The sequence below is a fragment of the Rhinopithecus roxellana genome, chromosome 13, assembly GCF_007565055.1.
Source record: "Rhinopithecus roxellana isolate Shanxi Qingling chromosome 13, ASM756505v1, whole genome shotgun sequence".
In the NCBI taxonomy this organism is placed as follows: Eukaryota; Metazoa; Chordata; class Mammalia; order Primates; family Cercopithecidae; genus Rhinopithecus; species Rhinopithecus roxellana.
Window position 1 is genome coordinate 97,552,129 of NC_044561.1, and position 17,954 is coordinate 97,570,082.

General features: G+C 42.3%; 1 protein-coding gene across 4 annotated transcripts in view; it reads right to left on the bottom strand.

Moving 5' to 3' along the window:
* CRLS1 (cardiolipin synthase 1) overlaps positions 1-8,737 on the bottom strand; it is a 32,735-nt gene extending 23,998 nt beyond the window's left edge. Inside the window, exons 1-2 of one of the 4 annotated variants that reach the window (XM_030915068.1) lie at positions 7,987-8,468; positions 4,247-4,384 (exon numbers count right to left, since the gene is read on the bottom strand). In XM_030915068.1, the coding sequence (XP_030770928.1) occupies positions 4,247-4,357 (111 nt within the window). In that variant the 5' untranslated portion in view covers positions 4,358-4,384; positions 7,987-8,468. Of the gene's footprint in view, positions 1-4,246; positions 4,385-6,914; positions 7,049-7,986 lie in introns of those variants that run through there. The other 3 variants (XM_030915069.1, XM_030915067.1, XM_030915066.1) reach the window with 3 other exon arrangements.
* Positions 8,738-17,954: the final 9,217 nt, after the last annotated feature.

A 17,954-nucleotide genomic window follows, 5' to 3' on the forward strand; every position in this document is an offset into this window, starting at 1 on the left:
AACTCTTCATGTACTCTGGGCCTGCACCTAAGAGCTGAACAGTGCTTAAGGAAAACACACAAATGGGAAGACTGGTCTCACTTCAAACTGGGGACCACAAATCTCCCATGGGCACCCAATACTGCCTAGCAATCCCACACTTGCTACTATATTTACCCTCTCTTTTCACGCTCTCTTTCACACTGTTTCTGCTCTCACCTCAGACCTAACTTCATCTCTTTTGCACAAGGTCATGTCTATATTTTCCTTAAGAAAAAAGAAAAATTGGCCGGGCGCGGTGGCTCAAGCCTGTAATCCCAGCACTTTGGGAGGCCGAGACGGGCGGATCACGAGGTCAGGAGATCGAGACCATCCTGGCTAACACGGTGAAACCCCATCTCTACCAAAAATACAAAAACTAGCCGGGCGAGGTGGCGGGCGCCTGTAGTCCCAGCTACTCGGGAGGCTGAGGCAGGAGAATGGCGTAAACCCAGGAGGCGGAGCTTGTAGTGAGCTGAGATCTGGCCACTGCACTCCAGTCCGGGCGACAGAGCGAGACTCCGCCTCAAAAAAAAAAAAAAAAAAAAAAAAAAAAAAAAAAAAGAAAAAAGAAAAATGTAGTCAGCTCGTCCTCATATTCCCATCATCAAATCCTCCACCTACCTGCATCCATTCACTCTCTCTGCTTTCCTTCATCCGTTACCATGCCCTGTCACCTTCTGTGACCTGCCTCTCTTCTTCCCCATCTCGCCTTGCATCATCAATCTCTCCCTTTCATTTAATCTCTCTACCTGATCATTTAATTAATCACTTAACTAACAACAAAAATTCACTGGGCACAGTGGCACACCTATAGTCCCAGCTACTTGGAAGGCTAAGGTGGGAGGATTGTTTGAAGCCAGGAGTTCAAGGCCAACCTGGGCAACACAACGAGATTTATCTCAAAAAAAAAAAAAGACCAAAGAAAAATTCCCCAGTATATACATATACTCCAGCATATATATTTTTACATAGAAGATTAGATAGGTAGATAGATAGACAGAATTCCCCAATACATATCTTTTTAAAAGACCCTTCTGTGATCCCATTTCTGTATTCCCCTACAAAGCAAAACTGCTTCAAAGGAATGTCCCGTGTCATTACCATCTCACATCTGTTTTCAACCCTCTCCAATAGTCCCCACCCCTCCAAAGGTGAGGCTCATAAAGGTCACCAACGAATTCCGCATTTTTAGAGTACCTGACCTCGACACAACTGAAGCACTTTCTCTACTTCCTGGGAAATCTCACTGCCTAATTTTATTCCTTCCTCGCCAGCTATTCCTTCCCAGGGTTCCTGACTGGCTTCTTTTCTGGTGCTCTACTTGTTGCTCATTTCTCTGACTCTTCCTTTCTGTTACCTCAGTCTGGATGATTTTACCCAGATCCAACCATCTATATCTGACAGCTCCCAAATTTCTCTCTGTAATGAAGACTTCCTCCAACTCCAAACTACTAAACTGCTCAATTGATACTTCTATGTGGATAAGCAACAGAATTCTTAGTATTTTCCCTTAAACTCTGCCCTATTCCAGTGTTGCTCATCACAGAAAATGTCATTTCCATGAACCTGGTTTTAGAAGAGAATTTTTTTTTAAAGTAACACCCTAGTATTCATATTTGACTCTTCCTACTCTCACTCCATATCTAATCCATCAACATATTACCTCTGTCTTTAAAATATATCTCAAACCCACATACTTCTCTCCAACTCCAAATTCCAACCACAGTCTAAGTTCCTACCACTGCTGCCATGGATCACGGTCAGTCCCTAACCAGTTACTCTGCTTCCACTCTTGCTAGATCACAGTGAGCCCCTAACCAGTTACTCTGCTTCCACTCTTGCTAGACCACAGTGAGCCCCTAACCAGTTACTCTGCTTCTACTCTGACCTGTCTATAATCCATTTTCCACGCACAAGGCAATCAGACTTTGTCATTCCCCGGCTTAAAATGATGAGTATGGCCACCTCCCAGTGGCCAATCGAAAGGCACTAAAATCTCCACGGAACCAATGTGAAATGTGGCACCAGTTAACTCAGGTTTCCATAAACATCATGTTATGTATTTAGAAAAATGTTAATGGGGCCTCTCTAACATTCAATTAATACTGTAATCTCATGTGGCGGCTTAAAAGAAAAAAGAAAAAAAAAGTAGCAGACAAAAAAGGAGACTACAGTAACTGAAAAAGATCTTGTCTGTTAAAAAAAAAAAAAAAAACTGTTACCAGTATAATGGCCTTTGACAGACTTGGAGATAACACTGACAATGAATGGAGGCTTTGAGAGAAAAGAAGGGACAGGCCGGGTGCGGTGGCTCATGCCTGTAATCCCAGCACTTTGGGAGGCCGAGGCAGGCGGATCACCTGGGGCAGGAGCTTGAGACCAGCCTGGCCAACATGGTGAAACTCCATCTCTACTAAAAATACAAAAATTAGCCGGGTGTGGTGGTGCGTGCCTGTAATCCCAGCTATCCGGGAGGCTGAGGCAGAATTGCTGGAACCTGAGAGGCAGAGGCTGCACTCCAGCCTGGGCGACAGAGTGAGACTCCCGTCTCCAAAAAAAAAAAAAAAAAAGCAGAGACAAAATAAAAGGAGAAAAATTGTGAGAATGGGAAGAGGCGGTGACAAATATTAGTAGAAGCTAAACTCTGGAAAAAGAGAGGTAAAGCCAATTTGAGAGACTACATTTGAAGCAGGTTTGGAAATGCCATGTAACAGTGCAAATGCTCTCCTGTCTGCACTCCAAAATCTTCAGTTAATTCTATGTTGCCTACCAATGCTTCTGCTACTAGGCACGTGGAATTACATTTCTATGAACCTCAAAGACAACAGCTGATGTTACAAAGAAAGATGCCATGCAACTTTTATTAATATAAAACTAGTTTTTCTCAATTCTCAATAAATATTGAGCAAAATTGATCAAAGCTTTTCAAACATAAATTAGTTTGAAGAGGCACCAAAGCACCGCCTGTCTGGATGCTCATGTAGCTCTCAGACCAACCTTGTACATGAATATAACGTATCTATTTCTCCTGCTAACTTCGCCCTGGTTTAAAATTATTCCTTCATCTTTTCCACACTTCCCTCAACTATATTTTTATACAGCATGAAGTTTTTCCTTTTTTTTTTGTTTTTTAAGAGACAAGGTCTTGCTCTGTTACCCAGACTATAGCACAGTGGTGAGATTATAGCTCACTGCAGCCTTGAACTCCTGAGCTCAAGCAATCCTCCTGCCTCAGCCTCCTGAGTACCTAGTGCTGCAGGCATGTGCAACCATGCCAATTTTTAAATTTTTTGTAGAGATAGGCTCTTGCTATGTTGTGCAGGTTGGTCTCAAACTCCTGACCTCTCAAAGCACTGGAATTACAAGTATAAGCCACTGTGTCCAGCCAGTTTTATAAGGCATTTCAAAACTTTCATGAAATAAAGTTGGTAATACAAATAATGTCATACATGATGATGGCTAGCCAGTCCACAAAAGCCTATTTAACGTAGCCTTTTGTTATAAAATTATTTTCCAGTTCTAATGTGAGATAATTTGAATAAATTCTCCTCTCCTCTATCAAAACTAACATTGTGGTATCAAGGAGAGTTCCTCTTCTTTGTCCATCTGCTGAGGGAGAAGAAGGAAGGATGTTCAATTGTAAGCCCAGAGCATTCTGCAGGGCAGCCAGAGGAGTGTAGAGCAGAGATCAGAAAATAAATCTGTGGGGGTACCTACAGCCTCCTGCTAGCATGAAACCTGAGCAAAGCTATGAGTTCTACATGCTCCCTGGTTACATCCTAGTTCCCTGGGTCCTAACAACTGGCCCAGTTTCCCTCTCTGCTAGGAAAACCAATTGCAGATCAGAGTACTCCTCTTTATCACAATACATAGAAAAGTCATCTCAGATCTCCTCTCCCTTATTTCTATCCCTAAAGCAAGCACTTGGCTCTTTGGAAATTTCTAAGGGTGTTTCTTTCAGTCTTAAAAACCAAGAGTGCAAAGTATCCCCTCCTTTACTTCCCTACAACCTTCGCTTCCTCCCTGAAATCATATGCCAAAAAAAAAAAAAAAAAAAAAATCCCATATAGATGCTAAAGACAGAGTCCTCACAAAAAGTACTACGTCAAATTCATCTTGAGAATTTCCTCCCAAGGAAAAGCAAGCTAAGGCTATGCTATTTCAACTTAGTAGTACAGACGAGCATTTGGAAGGAGAGCAAACTGGGAGTGCATTTACAACTTACCAAATCTGTTAGCCCAGCTAAAGCAAAAACTCCTAGTGCAATATTAAAATCTTCTTCAATAATCAAATAGCCCAGAACTGGGGCCAAGCCAATTCTCGTCATTGACAACATGTTTGGGATTGTCCATGGGTTTTCATACTGAAACACAAAGACAACAAAATTTAAATACAATACTATGAATTCATACTTTGAATAACTATATACATTAGAAAAATATACTTCATCAGCTTCGGTCAGAAGCTGCATAAACTTTAAATTTAGTACATTAAATTGAATTTTAAAATCCATTCAGTTCTTTTTACAGATATCTCCCTAAAATCTTCTTTCAAGAATACAGAAGATGGCTGGGCATGGTGGCTGACACCTGTAATCACAGCACTTCAGGAGGCCAAAGCAGGAGGATCCCTTGAGCCCAGGAATTACAGACCAGCCTGGGAAACATGGAGAGAACCCCATCTCAATTTTTTTTTATTAAAAAAAGAAAAAAAAAAAGAATACAAAAATGAAGATGTATCATGTACTCAAACACAGAGTAAGGCATCTTACATATTACAGGTTTCCTTTTCTCTTTTCTTTTTTTTTTTGAGACGGAGTCTAGTTCTATCGCCCAGGCTGTAGTGCAGGGGCACGATCTCAGCTCACTGCAACCTCCACCTCCCGGGTTCAAGGGATTCTCCTGCCTCAGCCTCCTGAGTAGCTGGGATTACAGGCGCCCGCCACCACGCCCAGCTAATTTTTGTATTTTTAGTAGAGACGGAGTTTCACTGTGTTGGCCAGGCTGGTCTCGAACTCCTGACCTTGTGATCCGCCAGCCTCGGCCGCCCAAAGGGCTAGGATTACAGGCGTGAGCCACCACGCCTGGCCTATTACAGGTTTTCTTAAGAGAGGGAAGATAGAACACATGCATTATCTGCCATATAAGCTAAGCTTTTCACATATAACTTCATTGTAAGAACTCGGAACTTGGCCGGGCGCGGTGGCTCAAGCCTGTAATCCCAGCACTTTGGGAGGCCGAGACGGGCGGATCACGAGGTCAGGAGATCGAGACCATCCTGGCTAACACGGTGAAACCCCGTCTCTACTAAAAATACAAAAACTAGCCGGGCGAGGTGGCGGGCGCCTGTAGTCCCAGCTACTCGGGAGGCTGAGGCAGGAGAATGGCGTAAACCCGGGAGGCGGAGCTTGCAGGTGAGCTGAGATCGGGCCACTGCACTCCAGCCCGGGCGACAGAGCGAGACTCCGCCTCAAAAAAAAAAAAAAAAAAAAAAAGAACTCGGAACTTTTAATACTCTGCTTTTTTTCTTTCAGTCTTAAAAACCAAGAGTGCAAAGTATCCCCTCCTTTACTTCCCTACAACCTTCGCTTCCTCCCTGAAATCATATGCCAAATACCGAAGGTCATTCGGAAGATCTTCTAAGTAGACAAATAGTGTCTACTTACAAGTAAAAGTGTCAGAAAAAAAAGCCAAATTATCAACTCCAGGCATTCAGCTTGAAATATTTACTGCAAAGAATCTCCCTCACTCCCTTACACATATCTAAAGAACGCTAATACAGTGTATGGAGGTATGAACGAAGAGAATAAAAAAAGATTGAATTCTATAACCTCATCACTAAGTCAGAGAACCGCTAGAAGAAAATGGAGATAGGAATAGAGATTGTGGTATTTGGAAATGGAGAAATTTTGTAAATTTGTTCAAAACAGTCATGGAAATGTTAAGATCCTCAAGTAAAAACCAAGAGCTTTCATAGTTCCCATCTGGGGGCTTTGCAATTCCCTGACACTTCATTTGGAGCCAAGCTGGCTGAAGTTGGCACTAACAGAAGAGCTCTTCGGCAGCTGTATGAAGAACATCCCCTTCTTGCCAAACAGAATCTGACTCATGAGAGGGTATTTCAGCTTTGAAAAGCCTCGGCCCAGTGGAGCTAAGACAACCTGCACAACAGGGTACAGAAATAAAGACAAGAAAACGCCTTTCCCTAAAGCCTAGATTTTTTTTCTCCACTGAGTCAAGACTGCCAATTCTACCCCATGGGACTTTCTCTTCACTAGAACCCCATTTAACCTCTTTCTTAATCAGTACTAGCCAACTTGCCTGAATCTTAATTTTGATTGTAAAAAAGGTGGCAAAGTCCATTTCTAAAGATATCTTTTAAAATTCTATGAACTATCCTGTTAAAAAAAAAAAAAAGGGGCCAGGCGCGGTGGCTCAAGCCTGTAATTCCAGCACTTTGGGAGGCCGAGATGGGCGGATCACGAGGTCAGGAGATCGAGGCCATCCTGGCTAACATGGTGAAACCCCGTCTCTACTAAAAAATACAAAAAACTAGCCGGGCGAGGTGGCGGGTGCCTGTAGTCCCAGCTACTCGGGAGGCTGAGGCAGGAGAATGGGGTGAACCCGGGAGGCGGAGCTTACAATGAGCTGAGATCTGGCCACTGCACTCCAGACCTGGGGACAGAGCGAGACGCGGTCTCAAAAAAAAAAAAGGTATTCTCTAAAGACACTACATCTGTGTTTATAAAAGAAACTCAGCAAGAAAGCATCTCAGCTGGGAGGGATAATTAAATAGTTATTGCTGGGGTCAGGTGGCAGAATACTGTCATTGAAAGCTATAGAAAAACTTCAAATTATCAGAAGAGCAATCACAAAACAAGAAGCAATACAAACCTCTATTCTGAGATCTTTTACTGAAAGTAATCCACCTTATATAATGAAAACATTCTTGGAACACATCCCAAATTCAAGTTCAAATATCAGAGTGTTTCAGAGTCCAGAGAAAAAAGATAAGTCTGTTGGCCATACTATGGTAGAGAATAAGTCAAATACTGATCAAAGGTTACAGCAACTCAAAGGGAAGAGTGGGAGGGGAGAAGGCTGCACATGGTTGCGAAAAAGCACTAAGCAAAAGATCAGAAAAAAGGGCCCCAAATTAACTTCAGAAATTATCCACAGGGCAAAATTAAAGACAAAGTTGTAAACAGAAACATCATTTCATTTGGCGAATTGACAAACAGAACTGAATGTTGCTGGAACAGTGGAGTTCTTTTTAGCTCCACATAGAATATTTCAGTTAAAGTATCTCATTAATTTGTAATCATTAAATTTGTAAAAGTTTCAAAGTTAATATTAGGAGAGCTAATCTCAGATTACTCAACCAGATAACCTGTGGCATACTCGACCAACTACTGCCGTTCTGGGAAGGTCTTCAGTCAGGATACGGCAACTTCAAAGTATCCAGCATTCAAACCCCAACATGCTTTAGCTATTAGTGGAGTTGAGACCACTGCCAGGATCTGGCCACCTCAACCCATGCTGTACAACTGATGAAAGCAGTACAGGGGCCACTGAAGACATAACAATTGAAGATGTAATAATTGCATGAGTCTTGCTAACATGACATCAGAAGCTCTCCCACACTCATGCTCGGATGTCTTCTGTCTAGGCAGCATATCAACAGGTAAGTGGACAAATACTTCCCTCCGTTACCTCCAGAATAGTTTAAATCTTTTTCTATAATTAAAGGTTAAAAGATCTTTTAATTACAACCTAAATTGTTTAATTAGCCTTCATCCTATAATGTGTAAGGTTACCAAAGGTCAAATGATGGTGAACGAAACTTGCACAAGCAAACAGAAGGGCCTGTATACCTTTCTAAAGATTCCCAAAGACTTGCTTAAACACTGAGGATTCACTTCAAAAGAATTAAAAATAGGCTTTTAATATGACAAGCGAAGGCTACCTTTACCAATGCAATATGCAGAGGCGGCCCTTCCAGCAACGGGTGCAGATAGAAGGGGGAAGAGAGATGATTTCTAACTTGGCCACAGAGACCGGAGGTGGACCCCGCTGGTGACCCTGAAATTCATCCCGACCGAATGACCTGCCAGTAACTTCTTTTCAGGGAACAGTCTAAAAGTTAGGAAACGGAAGCGTCCGAGCTGCACCACCCAGAGTATGTTACTCGAGTTCAGGGGCGGCGACCCCAGCCCAGGGCCGGCCCGCCGCCGCCTCATCGGTACGTACCAGGCTGGGGGTGCTCGCCGGGCCCCACTGGCCGCCCGGGGCTTCGGCGGCGGCGCCCGCTCCGGCCGCTGGCCTGGGGGCCGCCTTCCCCGCGCCCGAGCAGTGGTTCCGCTGGCCGATCCCGGGCAGCTGCAAGCCAAGCGCGGCCGGACGCAACCTCCAGCGTTCGGCCAGGCAGCCCAAGCAGCACGGCACGGGCGGCAGCAGGGCCCAGCAGGCGCGCCCCTTACTCGGCCGCGTCCCCGGAGCCCAAGCGGCGCCGCGCAGGGCCCCCCACGAGCCGCGCGCCACGCGCAAAGCTAGCATGGCCCTGCGGCCGCGCCGCGGGGACTCGGGCGGCGAGAGCTCAGCAGCCTGGGACACTGGCGAGCCGCTTCTCCATGGAGACCTAGAAACCACACAGACACCGGGCCACCGCTGCCTCCATACTACTTTTCACACCCCAGCACACTCCGCTTATACAGGTGGCAGGGAGCCGCCAAGGGTGGACGCCTTCGCGACGCTTTTACGACACCGCCGCCGTCCGGCTTCCCGGCGCCGCTGGCAAGCCAAGGCTAGCGGGGAGGGAAGGAGAGAACAAACAAGGTGGGATGACTGCGCAGCCGACGAAGCCGCGAGGGGGCATGAGCCACATTAGGCCCTGGCCTGAAACCCTCCGAAGCGGGTGGCCGGCAGAAGGGCCCCCTCCAAGGAGCGTGCGGCGCCCTACAGTTCTTGTGGGTGAATTACAGTATCTGGTACAGAAGAAATGATTACTAAATATTGGTTCCATAATCCTCTCCTTTTTGAGCATTGAAGATACATATGCCAAAAATAGAAGCATTAGAAAATGTTAATAGCAATGGCTAATTGTTTTGCTGAAAACAGTAATATATTATCCAGAATCAATGTTTACCTATGAGAATTGTTTTTAAATAGTTTTAAAATTATTTTAAATGTTTACATTGCTAGTACAAAAGTTTCAATTATACTATATAACCAGGCTATAGTGCATCATCAGGTTTAATCCTCCCAACGACTGCAAGGTGAGGGTTCCATTATTACTTTACAGATAAGGAAACTTAGGTGTAGAGAGGTTAAGAAACTTACCTATAATACCCGAGATAGTTATGAATCAGTTCACCATTAATTAGCTGATTAATATATTCAGATTAGTATATTAAATATATTGATATATCAATATAAATTTGCAATGTTACAGAATTTTTTCTTGTTCAGTGTTGAACTGAATTTGAATGGTTCTTGCCGCCTCTCCACTATCCCCCCACTAACCCCATCTATGATGGCTGAACTACCTTACAGTTGAGTTTAAAGTCTTAAATCGGGTAGTTAGGAAAGGGAAAGGCCGACTGAAAGTGAGCAACATGGTAGATGAAGCAGCGGGTATTTATCCAAAAATCATTTTATCCAAAAAAAAATATATATTTCTTACATTGAAATCCTGACATTGAGAGAAAAATTGAAACTTTTGTACCAGCAATGTAAAAATTTTTTTAAATTTAAAAACTAAAAACACAATTCTCATAGGTAAACATTGATTCTGGATAACCCTGGAAAGAGGGAGTGGGCAGGATTACAGTTTCTCCCTTCCTTTCATGAGATTGCCTTTATTCACTCTCCGCTTCCTGATTTAAGACACTCATTGTCTCTTGGGACTTCTTTCTATTCCCTATATTCAGTCTGTACTTCATCTGCCTCTAATCCTTGGCACTGAGGACACAAACTTGCTTTTGTGTGTTTTTTCCATTTGTTGCTCTGATAGGTTTTATTTCTATTACTTATGGTATATGTCCAACCTTTTGTTAATTTTTTCTAAATTAATTCTAGTTACTGTGTTGATTTCTTCAACTTCTATACTATTTATGGTAATCTAGTTTTATCCAGGCTTTGTGTCCTCAAGAATAACACCATTACCTGAGCTCTTCACTTATTTGCCTTATTGTTTGGAGCTAGCACTCATAGGTTTCTGTTTTAGATCCCATTTTAGTTGTATATATTTTTGTATATTTCAAAATATGGAATTATACTGTTATCAATGTTTAAAATAGAACATCTCCAAAATTATCTATGTAGCAAATTTTATGTTCTTCCTATTTTTCACTTCAATATAAAATTAGAGAAAAACACTCCAAGATACAATAGAGCCTGCCAATTAAAATATAATTAACTGTTTTGTATTAAGAAAGCCAGCTCTACTACAGACTGCTGATGGCTAATTAAGTCTTTAAAAAGTAGGAAAATAAAGTGGCTGGCATTTTGGCCTGAAGGACAATGACTGCTCAATACTTAGGACTAAAGAGTAACATGCTTTTAACAAACTGTTTCCCTAACATTTTAAGATAGGAGAACATCCAGCTATCAGTCTTTGATCTCATTTTCTAGAACTTGACAGAAGTCAATAAATGAACAGGTTAATCTGGGGAAAAGGATGGAGAAAATGCAGAAACCCCGGGAAGTAGGGTTTAGAGCAGGGCAGGAGGCAGAGGAAGCCAAAATATTCTACAGTTAGTAACTGGTTTATAATGTTCACTTCCTGTTTTATGAATTCTGTAATAATTTCTATCCAAGCAGATAAACTAAACACACAGGTACCTCATATGTGTGAAGGGACTGGGAATATCTGTCATTGAACTTTTTTCCCAAAATGGGGAAAAAATTAGAATAGTAAGTCTGTAATAAAAATAGAAATAAAAATCCATATATAAATTCTAAGTTTTGTGAAGTTCATTTCAAATTTTTCTCTCTCCACCCTTGTATCAGAATTATTTTCATAAGTAACCAAAATGTACTGGTCAGGTGTCTTATCCCAACTTCTGTGGTCAATCATGTAAGTGCTTACACCAAGAGAATGTGAACAGAGAAAGGATTGTTCAATCTTGAATAATTAGCCTGCTATTAACTGTTTAGTTCATCCTTTCATTCATCCTTTGCTGAGAAGTTGTGAAAATAAAAATTCTGCCCCTAGAGGGTAGTATTGTCTTGCCACGTTTAATGTTTTCCTTGGTAAATTGCAAAGTGCTGTGTATGACTGTGCTGTATATTGGAACAAATTGCCTCTTTGCTACAACTTCTTGGAATCTGTTTTTAGGCTTTCTGTTTTGTTTTTTTGTTTTGTTTTGAGATGAAGTCTCGCCCTGTTCTCGCCCAGGCTGGAGTGCAATGGTGCTATCTCAGCTCATTGCAACTTCCGCCTCCCAGGTTCAAGCCATTCTCCTGCCTCAGCCTCCCAAGTAGCTGGGATTACAGGCAGATGCCACCACGCCCGGCTAGTTATTGTGTTTTTAGTAGAGACAGGGTTTCACCATGTTGGTCAGGCTGGTCTTGAACTCCCAACCTCAAGTGATCTGCCCACCTCGGCCCCCCAAAGTGCTGGGATTACAGGTGTGAGCCACCATGCCCGGGCTCTTTTTAGGCTTTTGAAAATTCTGCAGCCTAATCATTCTTTCTCATTTATCACTTCTATTTGAAGTTTAAGCTTTTTGAGAAGGAAATTTTATTCCAAATCTGTTATGAATATTTTCTGCCTAGGGATAAATGAACAAAGTCTAGAAATATGTGTACTGCGTTTTTATATCAGATATGCAGTGTAATGTAGTATTAGTTACTTGTGTTATTTAGTCTAGGACACAATAAACTTGAGCTACTTTTTGTTTCCTAAAACCAAAAGAAGATAATGTAAAGAAGGTAGTTTTGCAAATGGGTCTTATGTAAATATTAATGATTGGAAGTTAAATCAAATTAAAACAGGTGGATGTGGTGGCACATACCTGTAATTCCAGCACTTTGGGAGGCTGAGGTGGGTGGACTGCTTGAGCTCAGGAGTTCAAGACCAGCCTGGGCACTGTGAGGACACTCCCCCCACTGCCCCCCGTACCCCACCTGCTCCCCCATCCGCCCCCAAGCCCCCCACCATCTCTACCAAAAATACAAAAAAATAGCTGGACATGATGGTGGGTGCCTGTGGTACCAGCTACTCAGGAGGCTGAGGTGGGAGGATTGCTTGAGCCCAGCGGGGCAGAAGTTGCAGTGAGCCAAGATTGTGCCTCTGCACTCCATCCAGCCTGGGTGACAGACCGAGACCGTATCAAAAACAATTCTCTAGGAATCAATGAGAGTTAAGTCTTACAGGAGTACGCTGTAATTACCGGGCACTAAACCCAAAAGTGTGTTTTGAATAACTAGTAGTTCAAATAAGGCACAGGTTTCAATCATTGTAATAAACACACCGTCCCACAGCCTAAATAGGAAAAAACTAAATGATGGGATTTAGATTTGAAACACATGTAAGCAAGAGTGCATTCCTGGTAGGGCCAAGCACGTTGGGTATAGCTCCTCAGGACTTGCAGAGATTAACCACCTAAACTTTATAATTTAGATTACTGTTTAAATTATCAAGAGATCTAAACTAATTCTCTTTTTCATTTTTATTATTTTATTTTTTATGTAAGAGACAGGGTCTTACTATGTTGCCCAGGCTAGAGTACTGTGGCTCTTCACAGGGGCGATCCCACTTACTGACCGGGACGGGAATTTTGACCTGCTCCATTTCTGGCCTGAGCAGGTCCACCACTCCCAGATCAACATGTTGATACCGAACTTAGTGTGGACACCCAATCAGCAGAGCACACTATAATAGCCCAGAATTCCTGGCTTCAAGCAATCCTCCTGCCTCAACCTCCTGTGTAGCTGGGACTACAGGCATGTGCCACTGCACCTGGCTAAACTAATTCTTATGTCAACTTCTAGTGCCAACCTTTCCACATTACTTCCTGAAAAAGTATTGATGTCACTAGAATATGTGAACAATTAAGTCATTACTAAGTTTTTATATGGTTCTTTTGGAATCTTTAAAAGAAATAACATTCTCATAAGGCAGGCATTATCTATAACTAAGAAAGTAAAATGGTTGGTTTTAATATTTTTTTCCTCTGCTTGCAATATTTTAAAGGTGACAAAGGAATTTTTAATATAATTTAGTATACAACTTGCTTTATTTTCCATTCCATTCCTCCTTCCTGTAAAGATTTAAGAATCTTGTTTTCCTTTTGTTACAGGGGTCCCCAAACCCTGGGCTGTGGACCAGTACCAATCCATGGCCTGTTAGGAACCAGGCCACACAGCAGGAGGTGAGCGGCAGGCAAGCGAGCATCACCACCTGAGCTCTGCTTCCTGCCAGGTCAGCAGCACATTAGATTCTCATAGGTGTGTGAACCCTATTGTGAACTGCACATGTGAGGAATCTAGGTTGTGTGTTCCTTATGAGAATCTTAACTAATGATGACTTGAGGTGGAAGTTTCATCCCGAAACATCTCCCCACCCAAGTCCGTGGAAAACTGTCTCCCTTGAAACCAGTCTCTGATGCCAAAAAGGGTGGGGATTACTGCTTCAGAAAGCCTTGTTTTAATGTTACATTCAACTGTCCTTTCTATTCAGAACATGTCACTGAATTTTGAAAGATGGTAGACCACCCATTTCCCTCTGTCCCTACCAGAAAAAAATTAAACCAGTACTGTGGTCTCTTTAAATGGTTTATTTCTGAGAGGAACCTTCAAATGTGAGCACGAGATAATTTGTTCCCCCTCCAAATCCTAGGCATTTTAGTTAATTTAAAATGGATTTGCCGGGCACGGTGGCTCAAGCCTGTAATCCCAGCACTTTGGGAGGCCGAGACGGGCGGATCACGAGGTCAGGAGATCGAGACCATCCTGGCTAATATGGTGAAACCCCGTCTCTACTAAAAAATACAAAAAACTAGCCGGGCGAGGTGGCGGGCACCTGTAGTCCCAGCTACTCGGGAGGCTGAGGCAGGAGAATGGCGTAAACCTGGGAGGTGGAGCTTGCAGTGAGCTGAGATCCGGCCACTGCACTCCAGCCTGGGCGACAGAGCCAGACTCAGTCTCAAAAAAAAAAAAAAAAAAAAAAAATGGATTTATGTAATACCTGCAAATGGAACGCAAACATACCATTTTTTTCTTCTCTCAGCCACATGAAGAATTTTGTTTTTGAACATGGTAAAATATTCTTCAGCTATTAATTTCCTATACATACCTCATAGTCCTTACTGTTTATATTTTGGGTTTTTTGTTTTGTTTTAGAGACACTGCACTCCAGATAGACCCGCTGTTACCCAGTCTGGAATGCAGTGGTGTGATCACAGCTCAGTGCAGCCTCAAACTCCTGGACTCAAGTAATTCTACTGCCTCAGCCTCCTGAGTAGCTGGAACTACAGGCACATGCTGCCATGCCCAGGTATATTTTTTTAGAGATAGGGTCTCCCTGTATATTCCCTGGGCTGGTTGGTCTCCAATTGCAGACCTTAAACGGTTCTCTTGCCTCGGCTTCCCAAAGTGCTGAGATTACAGATGTGAGCCACCATGCCCAGCCCTGTTTACATTTTTACAAACATGTCACCACACAACCCCGCATTTTGTATTCAGTTAAATCAGACTGTTTAATAACCTTAACTGTGAGGCCGGGCACAGTGGCTCACATCTGTAATCCTAGCACTTTGGGAGGCCGAGGTGGGCAGATCACCTGAGGTCAGCAGTTCGAGACCAGCCTGATCAATATGGTGAAACCTTGTCTCTAGTAAAGATACAAAAATTAGCCGGGGGTGCTGGCGCACACCTGTAGTCTCAGCTACTCAGGCTGAGACGGGAGAATTGCTTGAACCCTGGTGGTGGAAGTTGCAGTGAGTCGAGATCTCACCATTGCACTCTAGCCTGGATGACAGAGCGCAACTCCATCTCAAAAATAAAAAAACAAAAACAAAAACCTTAACTGTGGTGTACATACTGAGATGTAAAAAAAGATTCTAGAGCCACCCACAGTCCTTGGCTGAAGGCCTCCTTCCCTCATCTGCAAAGCCAGTAATGCTGCATCTGTGCCTTCTTCTGTAGTCACATCTTCTTCTGGCTCTCTTTGGCCTCCCTCTTCCACTTTAAAGGTTCTAATTATATTAGACCCATGCAGATAATACAAGATAATCTCCCTATTTTAAGGTCATCTGATTAGCAATCTTAATTTCCCTTTGCTATGTAACCTAAGACATTCACAGGTTCTGGGGATTAGGATGTGATGTCTTACAGAATGGGTACTATTCTGCCTAGCAAATATGTGAATGCAGTGTTCTGAGGTGCTTCTCAGGACCTCAGGTGTGTTCTGAGGTGCTTCTCAGGACCTTTAGTATTAAAATGACTCAGGTCATTTTAATACTAAAGATAATACATTCTCTAAGGAAGAGGAGTTTGCAGACTATCCAGTGTTTTCAATATATTTAGATGTTTCAACCTGAGGAAGCTGATTACTATATACACTATATAGTGTATATATATAGTGTATATATATAGTATATATACACTATATATAGTGTATATATACTATATATATACACTATATATAGTGTATATATACTATATAGTATATATACTATATATATACACACTATATATATATACACACTATATATAGTGTATATATACTATATATATACACTATATATAGTGTGTATATATATATATAGTGTGTATATATAGTATATATACTATATACCTAGAATATATAGTATACTAGTGTATATAGTAGAGTGTACTGTATAGTATATATACTCTCTATACTATAGAGTATATATAGTGTATATAGTTATACTCTATATAGAGTATATATACTATAAAGTATATATAGAGTATATATAATGTATATATAACTATACACTATATATATCAGTGGAACCCAATTCACATCTGGAAATCTACCTGCAAAGGGATTCTGGGAAATGTGGTTATTTTCTCACCTTCCAGCCCCTGCATTATAGGAAGGCACACTGGAGAGCAGAATGAACCCTGAATACCAAATCACCATATCATTGTATCTACATTTATCCACCTCTTTAGCTAGTCAGTATCCATACAATTGTTTATGAATTCAATGCATTCATAAATAATATACGAATATCATTTAATATTCTTCTGTATAACAACAGCAACTATAACATGTTAATGTAAGTACAATATTTCCCTTCTTTATCAAAGGGGAGCTATAAAGATCCATCAGTCACAGGGTGGTGTTTATTCCTCTTCTGGTTCAGTTATACTCTCACCTTGATATCCTCTATCATAAAAATGAAATGATCAAGTTGATTACCACCAGTACAATTTACTTAACACAATATTGGAAAAGAGAGGAGGCTGGGCGTGGTGGCTCACACCTGTAGTCTCAGCTACCCTGGAAGGCCTGGAGTTTGAGACCAGCTTGGGCAACAAAGGAAGACCTCATCTCTACTAAAAATCAAAATTAGCTGAGCATGGTGTTGCATTCCTGTAGTTCTAGCTACTCAGGAGGCTGACGTGGGAGGATTGCTTGAGCCCAGGAGATCAAGGCTTGATCGTGTCACTGCACTCCAGCCTGGGCGACAGAACAAGACCCCCATCTCTTAAAATTTCATCTCGCAGCCAGGCGTAGTGGTGCATGCCTGTAGTCTTGGCTATTCAAGAGGCTGAGGTGGGAGGGCTGCTTGGGTTGAGGAGTTCAAGTCCATCCTGGACAACATGGCAAGACCACCATCTCTTAAAAAGGAAACTTTCAGCCCAGCACAATGGCTCATGCCTGTAATCCTAGCACTTTTTGGGAGGCCGAGGCAGGCAGATCACCTGAGGTCGGGAGTTCAAGACCAGCCTGACCAACATGGAGAAACCCCGTCTCTACTAAAAATACAAAATTAGCCGGGCATGGTGGCACATGCCTGTAAGCCCAGCTACTTGGGAGGCTGAGGCAGGAGAAACGCTTGAACCCAGGAGGCAGAGGTTGCAGTGAGCCGAGATCGCGCTACTATACTTCAGCCTGAGCAAAAAGAGTGAAACTCCGTCTCAAAAAAAAAAGAAAAAGAAACTTTCATGATGTCATGTTTTCTTGCTTTGCATGTTTCTGTTCTGACATTTGTACTTGGGATTTGTTTTAATCAGCAATGGTGACACAGAAACAATGGCCTATAGAAGATTACTTTCTCTCCCAAGAGGGCATGCCAGGCCACATGAGGAAACACCACAGTCAGTCAGGCAGTACAGAAGCAAGTGAAAAGCCTAGGCCAGAGCTTTGTTGCTACAGTGGTTGAAAGGTGTGGGGACACCCCCTATCAGGCAGGAAGTGAAATACTATATATTGGGGTTTATGGTTGGAGAGACTGTAATGTGATGTTTGCATACCCACAAGAGCTGGATGGTAAGGGAAAGCTAAACAGCGTTTATTAGTTTGGCCCTGTGATTAATGGATGCTAAATACAGAATCTAAGGAAACATGGAACAATTTCTTCTGAAAATGTACATTTATGTCTTTTAAAAAATAAATGTATATAATACCCTTAACCTTTGAGATTTATTTTCCTCTTTGAACAATAAATTGGTACATATCCTCTTCTGTCTACACTTTATTTTGGTTGATATTATTTATGCGTTGACTTTTGTGAAATGTTTTAAATTCTATTAATAGATTTTTTTTTAGCTTTAAATATCTCCTATTTAGTTTGGAGAAAGAGTCTTACTCTGTTGCCCAGGCTGGAGTGCAGTGGTGCGATCTTGGCTTACTGCAACCTCTGCCTCCTGGGTTCAAGCGATTCTCCTGCCTCAGCCTCAGCTGGTAGCTGGGACTACAGGCGTGTGCCATCATGTCTGAGTTATTTGCTTTAAATA